The sequence below is a fragment of the Bombus pyrosoma genome, linkage group LG6 (genome assembly GCF_014825855.1).
Source record: "Bombus pyrosoma isolate SC7728 linkage group LG6, ASM1482585v1, whole genome shotgun sequence".
Classification (NCBI taxonomy): Eukaryota; Metazoa; Arthropoda; class Insecta; order Hymenoptera; family Apidae; genus Bombus; species Bombus pyrosoma.
Window position 1 is genome coordinate 11,144,992 of NC_057775.1, and position 17,736 is coordinate 11,162,727.

Genomic DNA, 17,736 nt, shown 5'->3' on the forward strand with positions numbered 1-17,736 from the left:
CATATCCGCTTCCTGATTAGTCGTCCTTTAGTCCACGCTTTTTTCTATTTCGGCTCTGATTGGTTGTTCGAACTCGACACGATTTCTACGATAATTGGCATTCCAGAGAACACCATGCTTTTTATTTCGCGGGAAACTATGTGGCAAGAAGTTTACTGTATGACAGTTTAAAAATCAGGAAACACAATGGCAGTCATAACATCAGGAAAAAAGCTGATAGGTACTTATAGACTTAAATAAATAGGTTCTTATAGACTTAAATAAAAATTACAGAATTAATTGTTTTTGAATGCAAAGATTTAAACATTAAGGACATTTTAGATTTCGAGCTTTCGCGATGATAAGCTGCACTTGCACTTGTAATTTGAACTTGCACTTTGCGTCGACATTTCATAAACATAACAGTCTACTTCTTCAGGGGAGACCTCTTCGGGTACAAGTGTAAAATAGACACGATTATTCTCACGAAACCAATAACATGACATGAGGGACATGTTCCTAATTTTCAGTTCAACCCATTAACGATCAAGCAGTGAAATAATGCATAAAAGTTAGGTAAATACAATATTACTAAAAAATGTAAATGGTTTATGTATTGTTAATATGTGGAATAATGAATACTCTATAGAAGTCCACTGTATGAATAAAAGACAGAAAAAGAAATTACCATGATTTAAAAAAGGATAGTGCATCATATTATCATAAATATTTAAATAGTATCTCGATGAAAGAAAAAATAGTTACGGAAAAGCTATCAAGGAGAGAAAGGATTATAAATGAAATGAGTTAGACGATTACACAAAATAAAATAATTCAAGTATTGAAAGGTTAGAATGTTAAAAAGTGATTCAGATCGATTGAAGTCGGATTTACATGCAACAAGAGGAGCTAGCATCTTACACAAAGAAAAATTAGGGATTATATTACGCTTTCACGAACTATACGTATGTAAAAGCTTGCCGTATACTGATAGCTATATTGTATACAGTTATATTAGATATCCCTAGTGAGATTCTGTTCTTGTCCGATTGAATTGTATTCCGTTGAGTTTCAACGTATTCCGTCCCGATTGAATTGCAACATCTTGCTAACAAAAGGAGTTCCTTTGAAAAGATAGACATATAAATTTAAAAGTTCAAAAATTTACAACATTGAAAACTCAATGAATTCTTTTAGCTGACTGCGCTGGATGATGTACCTCATATGTAATTCACCATTTTTCTTAAGTTATAATTAACGATACTCGCGTAAAAAGAACATAATCTAACTAACTAAATTGTTGTCTTGAAAACCGACCCGTCATACATATACAATGTATGTATTTTGAATGTGTACAATAAAATGAAAATAAGTTTTATTAAAGATAGTTTTATTAAAGATAGAAAATTTATGTGTTATTTTAATTAGTAGATTGTGAGCAATTTATGTTTATAATTAAAGAAGAATATAAATGTTTACTAGAGAGCAACGATAACATTGCATCTGTGGTAGAGAAAGTGCTCGCGAATCTACAACATGTCCCGCTCCGTGATTTGTGCATATGTCAGAGAAATTACATAGCGACGATGTTGAAAGATATTTCACATTAATATTATTCCAGTAGCACACATTTAACATTTCTTGATTATTTAAGTTTTCATAAGTTATTATTAGCTTTTTTTATAATATATCAAATAATATGTTAAATTGAATTAAGATTATTTAAAATAAAAGGTTTATAGACTCATGTGTGCAAGGTTCCAAATTTTCAAATTTAAAAATTGCTTAACTTTTAAATTTTCAAAGTTCTAAGGCTTTTTACTTCTAAATTTGCATTGTTTAAGACTACAGAAAGAAAACACGCCTCTCCAATGAAAGTTTCTCAAGTACACCACGTAGCTTCTTAACTTTTTCTAGCAATAATCGCGCAAACCTTACATGGCCCTGGAACAGACACATTTCCTTATACCTGAAACAATATATTCTGTTATATCGACATCTTACAGAATGTTACAAAACGCCCAAGCATTCAAGCATAAAAGAAATGCTGCGCTCTCCATAATTAATAGCGACAGCGAGGCGCACGAAAACATTCTTAAATTATCGCTAGAACGGATAGGAAACCGTAGTAGCTGTCTTTTTGCGGGCAACGAGATTTCACCACAGGCGCGTTACCGATAAACCAATGCAACTTCTGGCTACGAGCACTAGGTATGTATAAAAATATCGACGCCAGCTGACGGCGTTGATATTTCCATGAGAATGAAAAATATAGAAGCGTGTATAGGTGTTTAAACGTGTGACTTTTATGTTTGAGGAGAGAAGCGTAAATGGGACAAGCTCAACGGTCACACAACCGTGACTTTCTAGCCATGTTGCGTCGTTGAGGCTTTTTGTCGTGTAACCAGTCGCTGTTTGTGCTTCCGCCTACACCGTTGCTTGAAATGTGTTTTCTAGGGGAAATTGACTAAATATATTGTCTGGTGCAAATTTGTTTTACGCAACTATTTAGATTAACGTGATATGTTTGAGGAAACTTGTATGTATGATTTTGGAGCGGTTATCGTCATTCAAATTGGTTGTTACTTCTAAGAATTTTATATTCATAAATTTTGTTTGAACATAGAAAATTTTTACTTTTACAAATGCTATATTTATATTTGTAGGTTTGTATGGAATTAAATTTTAGATATATAATGTAACGACTATGTAAATGTTCTAAATTGTATCTGAATTATTATGCAGATATTTTAAATTGTGTAAATTTATGCAAAAGTGTTAACTCTAAATTTCTAACTTAGTAGGTCTCAAAATGAAAGATTATTCTTGCAGTTAACGGAAGAATCGATTCAAGATGGTTCGCGCTGACTGTCTCGTTCCACTAACTTACAATCAATTTGATTGGATTTCTTCAACTGAAGTCACTTAACGCTTAAGGTAATAAACTCTTGATTACCTACGTCGTTTGTACGTGGTGGACACGAGAAAGCGCAGTTCCGATATAAGGTTTATAAATCTTATAGCTAATGTTTATAATTTAAAAAAAAAGACAAAAATCTCTATTCTTTTTAAATGAATTTCGATATATTGAATGATGAAGTTGTTTACAAGTTTACTACAAACTTATTCGTTTAAATTTACCTTCAATACGGTTGACGTTACTCTCAATAGTTTGATGTAAGTGAGAAAATAGTTTATCAGATACTGCATGACAATGATCCGCATACATAGTAAGTAAGTATGAGATAGTTATTAAAAATTTGGATCCTAATCGATGCGGATTTATATACATGCGATACAGCTTTATTATTAGATCAATGGCTATTCCAATTGGTTAAAAAACTGGAAAGTAATAAAGCTTAGTTACTCAAAATCGATAGGAAGGATAATAATTGTGGAGCGAATGACTTAATATTATGCTATTTGTGAAGATTCCACAGAAAGAGAGCTTTTAACATCAATCAATGTATAGTGTTCCCTAGATCGTGTGCGGAAGTGACCGATGATTTTCGTTTGTCAACGATAGTTGTTCACGTCACGAAACACGACTTTCAAATAGTTTCTAGGAAATTATATGTATATTATGTTCCTTTTATGTAGGTTATTGACTCCCTTGCTGTTAAGTGTAATTTTCTATATAGGCGATGGTTTTTGCTCTGTAATTTTTTATGACTACAGATTATTTTCTTGTGTGAAATTTAATATAAATCGCTTCGCTATTCTAAAAATTTGATTATTCGATTGTCTCGAATCTGCGTTATTTCAAATATTCAAAATATGTAATGCTTCATTATCTAAATTTTTATTAATAACACTATGGGTATAATTTCGGAATTATTTATGTACATTAAATATTATTAAATAATACTATTTATCTATACATCTTTATACAAAACATTACAATTACTTCGTGCAATTGCTACTATACTTTTCACAAATTTTCACTATGTTCTTATCTCTACGGGATACTAATATTAAGTTAAATTACAGAGATCATGTAATTGACTGGGATACATCGTTTAAGCTTAGTTTACATCCAAATGGTAGATCAAGTTAAATCGAACCACGGAAAGAAATCAGGGAAAAGTGGACGAGAGGAAGACTCATCGAGGTCGCTGATCGAGGTCAAGTTTTAGACTACTGTAATGTCTAATCGTGGTGCATGTGGATGCTGGTGTCGTTGCCTTCTCGCAAATGTCATATCCTGGAGAAGGGGGAATTCCATGGAGAAGTTAGAATATCGGAATCTCGGGCTCTTCTTTGACTCTTTAAATTTTTCTATCTTTCAAATTTCCAAATTTTCGAATTTTCAAAATTTCAAATTTCCGAATTCTTAAACTTTCAAATTTCCAAATTTGTTGAATTTTTAAGTTTTTCAATTTCTCAATTTTTAACTTTTCGAATTTTTTAATTTCTAAAATGAAAAATCTTTAGCTTATCAAACAAAATATGCATTACCGATTCGTTAACATTAAGTTCCCATTGTCTCCAAAACTTCTAAAACATCCGTCTTCAACAAAAATGTCTAAAACTCAGTATTTTTAATTTACCCTAATATTAATATGTGATATCGATGTGTATGATAATAACAATTATGCAAACTTTACATGTTCCTGCATTACAAAGTCATATTTTACACCACTGTGATGTCTAGTACCGTTGTCTTCTTATAGCAGTCAGTTTCTGGGGAAGTGAGAATTCCAGAGAGAAGTCAAGAGATTGGAATCTCGGGCTCTCTTCTGACGTCTGTTTAGCAGTACCACTCACTCTCTCTTCTTTTTTCTTTTCCTCCTCTTGGCTATGCTGGTATACATATATTTTACGTCTTATCTGAGCTTAAAGGCAAGTTGTTCAATTCAGAAACCTGTCTGCAACAACATTCTAGATTACCATTGGGAATTCCCCTGATCTAATTTCGTTTAGGCCTATGAACAACTTATTAAATCTTACGGAAATGTAGAAAGGTGCTTTAATAGGATATGGGCATCTTGAATGATGGATTGAGTTTTTATATTGCCTGAACAGAATTGAAATTATGTGGAGGAGAGTTATTAGTCCATATACTAATTAAACAATTTAAAAAAATGAATAAAATTGTTGCAAAGAGAACAATGTCTTTTTGACAAAATTGGTAAATTTTGATTTATATATCGAAGAGATTTGAATTTTATTTGATTTGACTTAATGAATTTTGTGGATTAAAAGAATTCTTCTTTATTTGTATAATGTCGAATTTTATTAGTTGTTAATACAATCAATTACTTACATTCTCTGTCGTTGAAAAGAAAATTACCATAATCTAATCAGTAAACTAATACGTAAATTTTCATTGTTTGATTTACACAAACAATGAAATTACGTAATATTAGATATGGATTTTATCTTTATTTACCAATCAATTTATCGATTTAGAGATTTATAGATAATAAATAAGAAGTAACTTATATACGTACTAGCATGAATATATTTGAAAATAATAAATTAATTGTGATTTGTTCCTGGCTGTAATCTTAATAAATCTTAAATAAATGAAAAATTTTTTTAAATTTCACATTTTTTTGCAGACAATTCTTAATTGCGCCATCACCGCCCTCTATGATTGTGTACTCTAATCAAACACCATAGGCATAGAACTATGTGCATATGCGTCGATAAATAGGAATAAAATTGAAAAATCTGTTAATTCAATCTTCTTCATCTATGCATTTAATTAGAGACGAAGTATATACAATGACACACGAAATAATTTACATATATAGATGTTTTATATAAATATATGTATTATATGTGTCATATGAAATATTATGAAATTTCATTAGCGCTGTAATTGAGATTTTACTATGTTGTTATGTTCAAGACTTGTCATGTTTATGATGTTATTATATATGTACCATTCATTCTATTATTCTTTACTAGTTTTAATAGAACTTGTATACAAATCTGTTGAAACACCCTGTATGTATAAGAAGAAATAACATGTGACAACGCTTCTAATACACGTCACTACAAGATTCACATCACATACATATGTAGAATTGTCACAATATCTCGCTTAAGCATGATCATACAAATCCGTCCTTTGATCTGACCTCCACTATGTCTACATCTAAGCACGAACTTGTTCGAAAGCCATAGTGATAAGTTCACGAATGTAGGTCTCGGATGATTACAATCTTTCATCTTTCCTCCTTTGTCTTTCTCTCTTTTTTTTTACAGCGTTACAAAATAGTTTCATAAAATAAATTTTCATACCAAAAAACAGTGGCGCTCAAATCACTTGATAAATTTGGAAATCCATAAGTATCAATTACTAAATTAAGATGAGATAAAGGGAAAATGAAGAAAAGATAAGATAAAAGAAAGTTAATACTGTGGTCATCTATTTTCTTGTGGAATTTTTTGCTCTTTTGTAAAAATCTTGCTTTTATATCAGTACAATGTCTAATCTAATCGTCATTATATCGATACCTAAAGTCACAAAGAAGCTTCATACTAAGTTTTTAAGAAGCTCAATAAAAGGTGTTGTGACTATCACAAAATTTCTACTTAGAAAATAATTGACCTAAACTTAACTTAATCTAACAAAGTACATTATTGGCATCCTAAGCATCCATACTTTGTAACCACCCTATCGCTCATCTGAACAAATAGACGTTCCAAAAATCGAGATTTACGGTAGCCAAAACCCTTTTTATTGGATTCCTCCACTCTTAAGCTTTTTATTAATATACCATAACCTTAATGAAAATTGTCCCAAATACATACTATAGTAGTGATCAATGAATTTATTCCCTTATTCTAGAATTTTTGTATAAAATAATAATATAAAAGAATGAAGTAATAATAATCATTAATAAAAATATAATATAATATAATTACAGTTCTATAATCACAATTCTTCTTAGGATGACTTTCCGAATGAGAAGTCTCAAGAGAATTCGTATCTTTTTATTCATAAGAGAAAAGATTCATTAAATAAAATAGATTATCCTGAAAAAATGGATCATGTTAATTCGATATTTTAGGAAGCAGTTATTTAGGAACAATATCACTACGTTTAACAACATGTCGGTGACTGTATAACCTTTTTCGCAGGATCGTTGCGCAACTACAGAAAAAGGTAATAACTACTACATTGTATTGAAGATATTCGACAACATTTGCAATTGAAATAGATTGCGTGTAACTGCCACTGTAATAGGTTAATTGGAACGCGTCGTAACTGGTAGGATGACTGATCAAAATGCATCGGCAGTTGTCAAAATCTTAGGATGAAGAACACGATCCTAACAGTACTTTTTTATTCATGTCTGAAACTTTTCGCGGAAGTGCGTTCTAGTGCAAGGTATTATAACTAAAAAAAGCCCATTGTCTCTCACTAAAATATTAATCAAAAAGTAATAAGTTTGCAACTTTCGAAATGTATTTTGCTTCATTGTACTTGCAATTTAAAAATATTTCAAAGAAACTTTTCGTCACATACAATATTTCTTTCACGTTTACTAGTTTTCACATTTTTTATATTCTTTCGTATACCTTCTTTTGTATATTTTCCAAAATATTGTAAATATTTGTATAAATTCTCGTATAATGTTACCAAATGTTTTCATAGCTTCTTGACCGATGACGCGAAAAACTCCACATTAAAGTCGAGGATAGTTCTACCGGAGTATTATGTGAAAGGTTAGTCAACAATTCAATGAAATATCTTTTCCTTGAATAATATATATACAAAAAATGCATTCCACATATATATATTTTCGAACGAACTACTAGCTTATGTCACAATTATACGTATACATAGTATTAGAATTGTAAATTTTTTTGAAAGTACCATGTGTACGTATAGTGAGTAGTGAAACTATTTGTATTCTGTTGCTACTTATTTTGATATTTCCGTACTTATGTAATTGTAACATACACTGATTAAGTAGGCCTAAATATATGTTTCCTACTAACCTAAACGTACTTTTATGCAATTACAAAAATCTGGTGTCGTGGAAATGAAATGCAGACCTGAATCAAAGTACGTTTCATTGAAAGACATGGGTATGTGTGAATACTTTTTAGATATAATAGCCACTATCCAAGGTGTCCAATTTTGATTATTAAAGATCATATTTTTTGAAAAGCTATTTTGATCACGCTAAATAGGGCACCTTGTATATGCGCGGTTTGTATGATTGTACATGTAATTGTACGCTAATCAACATGGGTTAAATGCGAAAAAACAACACAGAGATCAGGCCTCCATCGAAGCAAGGTTTTCCAGTGGTAGTGGACTTCAATATCTTTGTAGCAGATATCAATTCAATAAATGTAGAGGATATGGATTTCCGGTGAGTGGAGATGGTATGTTAATGAGATCATGCTACTGACTGATACTGATTGCACGTGTTTTGCACGCTAAACTGTATTAAAAAATAATATTTCACTTGATAGATTCGACCTATTTTAATTGATTTCGTTTTACTAAATATAATCTACTATCATAGCACTAATAACTTAATACATATTACTTAGGCAGTAAACTTCTTTTAGTTGCGATCCTTTTTTATAATATCCGAATAAAATAATAAATAGCCATCCTTTACTCCTACATAATAAATATTTTTATGTTGGGAATATAATATTGTATAATACATATATTGAATAACTTCCAGTCAATATATTATCTATTTGTGTTTTACTATTTCAAATAATTACATGTTACGTATTCGACAGTTGCCACAGAAATAACAGAATTACATCAAATAGGGTAGACATGTTCGTTCGTCAGAGTTGGATCGAATCTCGACTTGATATGCCGGACGAGATTTTCGAGGAGGGCGACGATTACGTGACACTGCCTCCTGAATTCTTCGACAGTTTATGGCAGCCAGATCTTTACTTCTTAAACGCGAAAGTCTCTGGTAATTTTTGTCATAAACGCTATATATATGGATCATATAAAGACATGCGCAAATAATGTTAAATTAAAATTTCTAAAACGTTACTAACTGCACGTATAGACAATAACATTGCACTTCCAGTTCTACTACAAATGAAAGTTCACAATATTATAAAATTGAAAGCAGTAAGACTGATATTTGATACAATGTAGCACAAGGATGATAAATGAACAACTATTTCCTATCTATATTGACTAAACTTTCTAATACTCTGTTGAAGTCTCTTATTAATCATTTATTATATCTTTCACTACTTATCTAATAATAAGTATTCATATTGTATCTGGAATTCGTCGAAAAACCGATAACGATCTACCTGATATGGATATTATACGCGTTAATGATCCGTAAAATTCTGAATAACCTTGAAGTAGCCTTGAAATGATCTTCAAGTAATCTGAATGTACTTTCATAATGACTTTAATATGTTTTTGTCCAAAACATGTTTGATCTTACAATAGTCTTGAAATGACCATGAAACTTTGCAATAACTTTGAAGTATCTAATAATGAATTAAAATCATTTTCTTTTTCAGAAATTGCGGCGTTAAATCACAAATTCTCATCTGTTACGTTGTACAGAAACAAAACGGTCAAGTATTCAGCACGGATGCATGCCATTATCGCCTGCCAAATGGAATTTCAACTCTACCCAATGGACATTCAAATATGCCCTATCTACATAGAAAGTTGTAAGTTCAATAACGGAACAAGACTTGCTAACAGGATATATCTCATTCCTACATTTTTATTATTTTTTTCAATTAATCATTCTTCGCTTTAATCATACTTAGTTAGACTGTTCTTTTAATTGTAACGATAAAAATAAAAATTTACATGAATATCCGCGGTTTAATCATATTGCTGAAACATGTAGAAAATTGTTACTGGCAAGTTTCTTCATATCTCTAAAAATAACACAAATGATGTGAATGTAGATGAATAAATTTATTGGTACACCTTGTATGCAGCTCTAGACTCTAGAACGTCACAGAAGTCTTGCAGCAGTTAGCGATAGATCATTGTCGAAACAAATTATTGCAATTTATATTTAAAATTTCAATGGAGAATGGAACGGAATGGAATCATTTAAGATCTATTGCATAGTCATTTAAGATCTAGTGCGTATATGTACTGTTGAACTGTTGATGTAGAAACACCTGCTTCTTAATTCAATCTTCTTATTAATATGCTACGCTTCTTTATATTTATATTCATTACCAATTAATCCCTTAAAACTTTGTTTAATTTTATTATTTAAACACGCATTGCTTAATTTCATTAACTTTATTTTATTATTTATTATTTGGTATCAACAAATAGTCAACTGTATAAGTTCATATTTAAATATTAAATTATTAAAATGAGAATGTTCAAATATTCAAATCTTAAATATTGAAACGACCTTGTAATCTCATACTGTGAACTCTTGTAATATTCTAATCCATTTCTATAATCCCAAAACTCAACATATTCACTACTTTAACTTCGAAAACTGCATTACTCGCGATAGTTTCCTATCACAAACAGAAGTTACGCTTAAGATGGGGATTGGGCGCAGTCACGGTGAACCCAGAACTGAAGCTTTTACAATATGATATCGGGAAGCCGGTGGTTGCTGAAGAAACTGTTGATTATATGCTCGAAAAGAGTGGTACGATTTTTGTTTCGATGTAGAACGGTGATATCCAGATATATATATATATATTTCATATTTCATATATATATTTCACGGTGATATCCAGATATATATATATATTTCATATTATATATTTCATATATATTATAATTTACAGGAAATTTTTCACGACTGGTAGTGTTCTTCCGATTCGAGAGACAAATTGGTCATCATCTGATACAAACTTTTGCACCATCCACGTTAGTTGTGATGTTATCTTGGTTTAGCTTCTGGTTGGGCTTAGATGCGATCCCTGGTCGTGTGGCTCTTTTAGTAACCAGTATGCTGACCTTGGTTACTATGTTTACTGGTCTGAAAAGCGATATTCCGCCAGTTGCTTACGTGAAAGTAGGTTCCGATATAATTCAAAGAGTATTACTACTAATTGTTCAACCGTATAATTCTTATTATTCCTTCTTTACACTTGTTCTCTTTTTTCTGGAGGGGGATACTTTATATTCATAGAAGCATACAAAAATTCTCATTGACCATCTCAGAAATAATTTTTTGTTTGTTTTACAAAGTACATTTCTGAGCTTGTCAGGATATGTTTAGGCGAACATGATAATAAGGACATTCTGTTCAGACAGTCTTACTTGTAACTTGGTTTCTAATGGAATTTTCATATCATTTGCGTCATCCATTAGTTCTTTGAACAATACCTAATACTTCTTCACTACATTTTTATTTGTGAATAGCACAGTGACGTTTTCTTTCCTTATCATCTTTGTTACGTAATAATGCTATACGACAGAAATCTTTTGAAATGATCAAATGATAGCTATTGTATGAGATGGAGAAGTATGTATTGTTTTTGTATCTGACATTATCGGATATGAACTGATAACATGAATTCTATATCTTCGTCTGAACGGAACCGTTCCATTACGACACATTCTGTGTCTGAACACATAATCTAAACCGATCTGGGTACATATGATACCGAATATATATTAAACTATTTCAATGTTTATGTAAATTATTCTGATGTTAATACCTCTAGTTTTCTAGATAGCAAAATAATTCGAAGATTTATTAATATATTAAAACATTGAGCGATGAACATTGTGGTAACGTATCTTTATGCGTTTAGGCACTAGATGTTTGGATGGCAGGCTGCATGATGTTTGTATTTGCTGCTCTCGGTGAATTCGTTGTTGTAAAAGTACTCGACTTGCAGTACCAGTTGGAATATGATCTACAATCGTCAATGTCCCGACATTACTCAACAGTTCGTATAGCAATTTTGACATTATTGTCATAAGTACAAGTTAAAGTACCAAATTTTTTCAATACTAAATGGAAATTAATTTATTATCCCTGTACGTTACTATATCATTTAATTCTTGTTCTATCTGCTTATCTCTATACCATTGTATGTTATTAATACGCCATTATATTAACATTAAATAATATATCTCTAACTATTTCTCGAAACCTAAATATTTTTAATATTTACCCGATTTTATATTGCATTAAGTCCCGGCATTGCTTAGATCCTTAGTTATTTAACACCTTATATAGGTGCGTGCGTTGTGCAAGGTCAATACTATTAATCAATCAAAGAAGTCTGCGGATTAATGGTTAACAAGAGATTCAATAAATGCGTCAAGTAATACGTTAGATAAAATACAGCAAAAAAAAAAAAACGTAAAACATTAGAAAATTTGTATTGGATAACTAATAATAAAAGCATACAAAATTATATATCTAATAAGTTCCGCATTATTTTTAGCGTATAGTTGCCATGGAAAAGGGTCAAAGTATTTGGGATTATGACTCAACATATATACCAAAAGCAAGAAATAAAAGAGCTGGTAGCAAACATCTTCTACAAAATGCGTGGCTAGATACTGAATATCAAATGATACGTGTATGCAAAACACGATCACAAAAAATTGACAATTACAGCAGAATAGGTTTTCCTATACTATTTATGCTGTTCGTCATTTTGTATTGGCCGATACTCTTACTTAAGAAGGCAACGTAATGTTATATATACATAATATAATTAAATAAAAATCTATAAATTATTATTAGCGAAATTATCACGTATTGCATAGTTTTTCATAATTATAATACCTTAGGGCTGGAAACTACTATATAGATATACTGTACTAGAAATGTATGAAAGTAAATAGGTCTGATGTATTTTTTAAAATACATGTTATTTCTTAAATTGAAATATACATTTAATAAAAATAACAAATAAGATACTAGATGAATTTATTTAAGATTATTATAAAACTTATAAATAAACTGTACACGTGTATGAAATAGTTCTATGATTGTATTCATAAAATATTTATGTAAATGGTAATCTATTTCTTTATTATTCAATCTTATCATTAAAACGTTTTAATCAATTTCCATTTCATTCACCGAAGACTTTCCAGATTCCTCGTCAGTTTCCATTAAATTGTCATTGGAAACAGCTTTTTTAGCTTTATAAGCACCAACTTTTTTCAAATAACTCATTGTATACTGATTGAAATCACATCTGTAATAGTAAAAAAAATATTAATATTTTTAAACAATAATACGCACAAAAATTATATACTAACAATTTGCTCAAATCGTCGTATTTCTTTTGCATATTTTTCTGCAACATTAGCAATATCGGCATTTGAAGAGCTGTATCTATTCTTGGTCCGTGACTAGTCAATATAATTTCTATCCAAAGAAGATAAAAATGTATATGCCTAGTAGATTCCAATTCCGATGCTATGAATTTTAAAACTTTCTCGACATAGATATTGGATAAAGTCATTACTGTTAAATCAACTGAAATCAGAGATATAATAAGTATATTGGATGGCTAATATCACACTAATAAAGTATTATTAACTTACTATCTGAGCACGGAATATTTTCTATAACGCATTTTATTAATAATTTTTCATTCAGCTTCAGAGCCATCATTAATGCTGAAAATTTTATTTATTAATGCATTTTTATTTATTCTAAAGAAATTAAGTTATATATAAATCCCAAACCTTTTGCGTATTCCATTTGACTCAAAGCTTTTTTCACAGCTTCTGGTGTAATGCCTAATTCCAATTCAAATGGATCAAATACGAATCCAGCATCTAACGAATATAATAATAATCCTTCCGTCGTAGCCGCAGCCCACGATTGTCCTATATGCAACAAATACTGGTTTGTTAATAAAATTACGTCAAAATAATATTCGGTATAAATTAGAAAATAAATTCAACCTGTTGGAGAAAACTGTAAACTATATACTCTAATTTCTGGTTTTATATTTCTGCTCGTCATATCTCCACTTCTAACGCCTGGTAATTGTAACTTTACATTTCCTCCTCGTTTTTCCACTAATGCCATGTTTCCAAATTCTGTTAAATTTCGTTTATTTATAAAATCCTACGTAAAAATAAATTTTTATTAGAAAAATAATATTCCCTCCCAGAAAATAGTAAAAATATTATAATTCAAAGTTGATATAAAAAGTTACTTACAGTAACTCCATCTAGTGATCTATTCTGTGTTACAACAAACTTTTTTATAAGTACAAATTCTTGTACATTATAAATGCATATATTTTTAGAATGCCCCCCAGCTAATATGCACGTACCATCAGCTGAATAACAAAGAACAGAAAACGCCCTAAAAATTTGATTTAATTAAGGTAATTTTAATTGTACCCAAATTACTTTTATTTCATTATGTATGATATGTTCATACTTTTAAAAATACGTACTTGCCCTTAAGACTTTGCTTAGCTGTAATAAGATCAGTATTAGACCTTCCACTGCCTAGATCATTTCTTCCTTCAATACTTCCAATTTGTACCGCCGTTTTACAATGGAAAAATGAAATTTGCCCATCCAAAGTGGCAACTGCTACTTCTTCACCGTTTGGTTTGTATGTAACATATAAACCATCAGCAGTTAACTGTATCGTTTCATGTAAAGAACCACTTTCAATTGCATTCCATATTTTCAGTGTTTTGTCCCAAGATACAGATACTAATTCCGTGCTTGTAATACTTGGATTAAATGCCAAACTGGCGATTGGACCTTCGTGTCCACTTAATATCTAGCATATAAAATACACAATAATACTTTAGCAAAAATTCTATAAATTTTCGAAATGTTAACACGTTGAAGATTGACCTTATCCTTGAATCCTTCTTAATTTTATTTAATTGAACTTAAATCGCTAATTCTCAATGTGTGCATTTTTAAGATATTTCTCAAAAATATACCTCCAAAAGTTTTCCCAGTTTGACGCTCCACAAATAAATTTCAAAAAAGTCTTGGCCTCCGGCTGCAAGAAACTCATCGCTTGAATCTAAAGCAACACAGGAAAACTGTACGGGTCGCGGAGAGGTAAGAGTTCGAAAATTTCTGTACCTCGCTAAATCATATGCTCTAACAGTTCCGTCAAGCGATGCAGAAACAATAAATTTTCTATTATGACTAAATATCACTCCTGTTATCGTAGATGTATGTTCTTGAAATGTAATAGAACAAAATCCATTCATAGTGTTCCATAATTTAACTTTCCCGTCATCACCTCCAGTAATAATGTATTGGCCATCAGGACTGTATGCCAAACAGTTTATTTTACCACTGTGACTTTGTTGCTTCATGGCATAAGTTTCACTTTGCCATTCCCATACTAATAATTGACCAGCTGTAGAACATCCTAAGGCTATCCAGTCACCAGTTAGATTTATGGCAATCGATGTAATATATTGGTCTGATATACTGAAAAATGAAGATTATTAAAAATAAATTACATTAATGTTAAAAAGATATAAATACTATAATAAATAATATAACTAATTAAACAATACCTTAGAGAATGTATCATATTTACATCAGGCATTTCGTACAAATAAAATGCACCAATACTGAATCCTACTACTAGGATATTAGTCTGTTGATGATATGCAGCTGCAGTTAATATTAGTTTTACTTTGTTTTGGCATTGAACTGCATTAGCTAGATAATGACGACCCAATTTAGTATAACGTAATTGTTTGGTTTTTGTCTCATTTTCAGAACCTTCTACAATTGGTTCAGTTGAATCTTCTGTGAAATATAATCTGCATCACACATCTTATGTCCTTCTTTAATTTATTTGTACATTAAATACAAAATTATAAAAGAAAAATTACCTGATTTCAATAAATTGCGTTCATGAGCTTTAACCTGTTTGTCTGTTTTCTCTATAGCTTTTTCAATATTAACATCATCTTCTTCATCACTATCTGTTTTTTTGTCTCTTTTAATTGGAGGTACATTGGATGGCATTAAATCTTCTGGATCAATTGTACACTCCCAAATACACAATTGTCCATTACTTTATAACATATTTATATTATTTTACATAATGAAATGTTTCCATGAGAATTACATTCTAAATACATACCTACTAATTGTAATTAAATCATAATTTCTTTTTTCGAAAAAGCATGCCACAATTCCACTAGTATGGCCACCAAGATTAATATATCTGAAGTTTTCATATTTTTCTAAGCTGTAAATTTTTGTAGCCATATCTTTAGAACCAACGGCTAATAACTTTGAATCATAAGACCAATTAATAAAAGTTGTGACATCCGTAGCTGCATGAAATACATGTTCCATAATAAATGGATTATATTCAGCTGTTTGCAAGCCAGGTGCATTAAAAACATATACTGAAAAAATAATTGTCATTAATATAATTTTTTAATCGATTTTAATGAATAAATAAAATTAACTATATATACATGATATATCATATGAAAGACATACCATTATTTCCTTTACACACTGCAAAATGTTTACCATCTGGAGAAAATTTTACATATTTTACTGGATGATGAAATTTATATTTATGTATTACCATTTTACTAATCATGGTAATTATATGAGCATCACCAACTATTAGAAAAATTTTCAAATAAAATTATACTGAAATTTTAAGACTAACCTAACTAATATAATATGATATAATTGTACCTGCGTTAATTGCAATTAGTAATGTTCCATTGGGTGATAAATCTATGTTTGTATAATTATATCGACTCTCTACAGGTAATGTTTGAGACTTATTACTGAAAATAATTTTCATAAAATTATTTCATTTATCATTAGATTAGGAATCATAATTATTCGAGTGAAATACTTGAATAAATATTATACTTACTTTTTTAAGTCATATATTGTTATCCGATTTCCCACTGGGCTAATAACCGAAGATCCATCTCGAGAAAATATTAAATTCCCTTTGCGATAAACTGCACCCAGCAGATTACTGAACTATAAAAAATATTTATAATAAGTATAAAACTACATAAAATATTGAAATATAGTACGTAACAAGATTAGGTTAGGAACAGTATAGATTTCAGCATCCATTACAAAGTTATTATTTCATAAATCACAAATACACTCTTTTTACCTTATATGCAAACTTCATGGTATAAATATAGAATTCAATGTACAAATGTTGAATGTACAAGTATACAATTTTTATTACAAATATATTTCAAACTCACAGAACACCTTTAGCGTCATGTTTGAATCATGCTTCGTCCATATTACAACTTCCGCTATAGCACAACTTCCGCTCGGTAAACCGAATCACGTGTTAAAATTAAGGTGTTGGCTCAACATTTCAGAAACTTTCTATTAAATTTTATAACTAATTGTAATGATAAAAGCGCTCAATTATTATTTTTATGTATTTCACGTTCCAACGCATGCATATCCAGAAGGATGCTGTAAAATACAGCATAAGAACTTCTTAGAATTCATATGAATTTTACACGAACCGATTTCACGCCTATAATACAAATTTAAACTGAAAATTTCATTCAGAAAATCAAACATGTATTTTCATGAAACGAATGAAACGAAAATAAGCGGCTACGAGAGCAAAATGCGTGCATCAAACTGCACGTGTAAATATAAATCTTGCATCAAAGCTTTAACTATTCCATCGATACATTAATCAAAAAAATATTTAAATTTTATACTATAACTACCTAAATTAAAAAATCATTGTAACTTTAACTAACATTTCCAAAATGAAATTACAAGTGTATACATCTTTGTTTAAACGTAGTCACGTGTCTGCGTACATTTTAGTAAAATAACCTCAAAATGCATGA

At 30.2% G+C, this 17,736-nt stretch overlaps 2 protein-coding genes across 12 annotated transcripts; one reads left to right on the forward strand and one right to left on the reverse strand.

Moving 5' to 3' along the window:
- Positions 1-7,180: 7,180 nt before the first annotated feature.
- On the forward strand, positions 7,181-12,819 carry LOC122568518 (glycine receptor subunit alpha-2). 10 transcript variants are annotated; one of them, XR_006317101.1, is made up of 11 exons: positions 7,181-7,324; positions 7,592-7,662; positions 7,994-8,005; positions 8,219-8,318; positions 8,704-8,891; positions 9,466-9,621; positions 10,443-10,583; positions 10,726-10,955; positions 11,701-11,838; positions 12,132-12,257; positions 12,343-12,452. XR_006317101.1 is itself a non-coding variant. In XM_043728328.1 (10 exons), the coding sequence occupies exons 1-10, from the start codon at positions 7,251-7,253 to the stop codon at positions 12,595-12,597; spliced, it is 1,365 nt and encodes a 454-aa protein (XP_043584263.1). In that variant the 5' UTR covers positions 7,181-7,250; the 3' UTR covers positions 12,598-12,819. The 10 variants fall into 10 exon arrangements, 9 of the variants coding, with proteins under 9 accessions (XP_043584263.1, XP_043584265.1, XP_043584264.1 ...); XM_043728328.1 differs by lacking the exon at positions 12,132-12,257 and having other exon boundaries at positions 12,343-12,819; XM_043728330.1 differs by lacking the exon at positions 12,132-12,257 and having other exon boundaries at positions 8,737-8,891; positions 12,343-12,819.
- Positions 12,820-12,917: 98 nt separating this feature from the next.
- On the reverse strand, positions 12,918-17,384 carry LOC122568516 (periodic tryptophan protein 2 homolog). 2 transcript variants are annotated; one of them, XM_043728321.1, is made up of 15 exons: positions 17,025-17,384; positions 16,770-16,882; positions 16,583-16,677; positions 16,376-16,504; positions 16,008-16,278; positions 15,754-15,938; positions 15,430-15,667; positions 14,836-15,340; positions 14,329-14,666; positions 14,087-14,234; positions 13,826-13,991; positions 13,604-13,747; positions 13,460-13,534; positions 13,172-13,391; positions 12,918-13,107 (listed from the first exon to the last, which is right to left on the reverse strand). In XM_043728321.1, the coding sequence occupies exons 1-15, from the start codon at positions 17,040-17,042 to the stop codon at positions 12,966-12,968; spliced, it is 2,787 nt and encodes a 928-aa protein (XP_043584256.1). In that variant the 5' UTR covers positions 17,043-17,384; the 3' UTR covers positions 12,918-12,965. The 2 variants fall into 2 exon arrangements, with proteins under 2 accessions (XP_043584256.1, XP_043584257.1); XM_043728322.1 differs by having other exon boundaries at positions 17,122-17,380.
- Between the last annotated feature and the right edge of the window lie 352 nt (positions 17,385-17,736).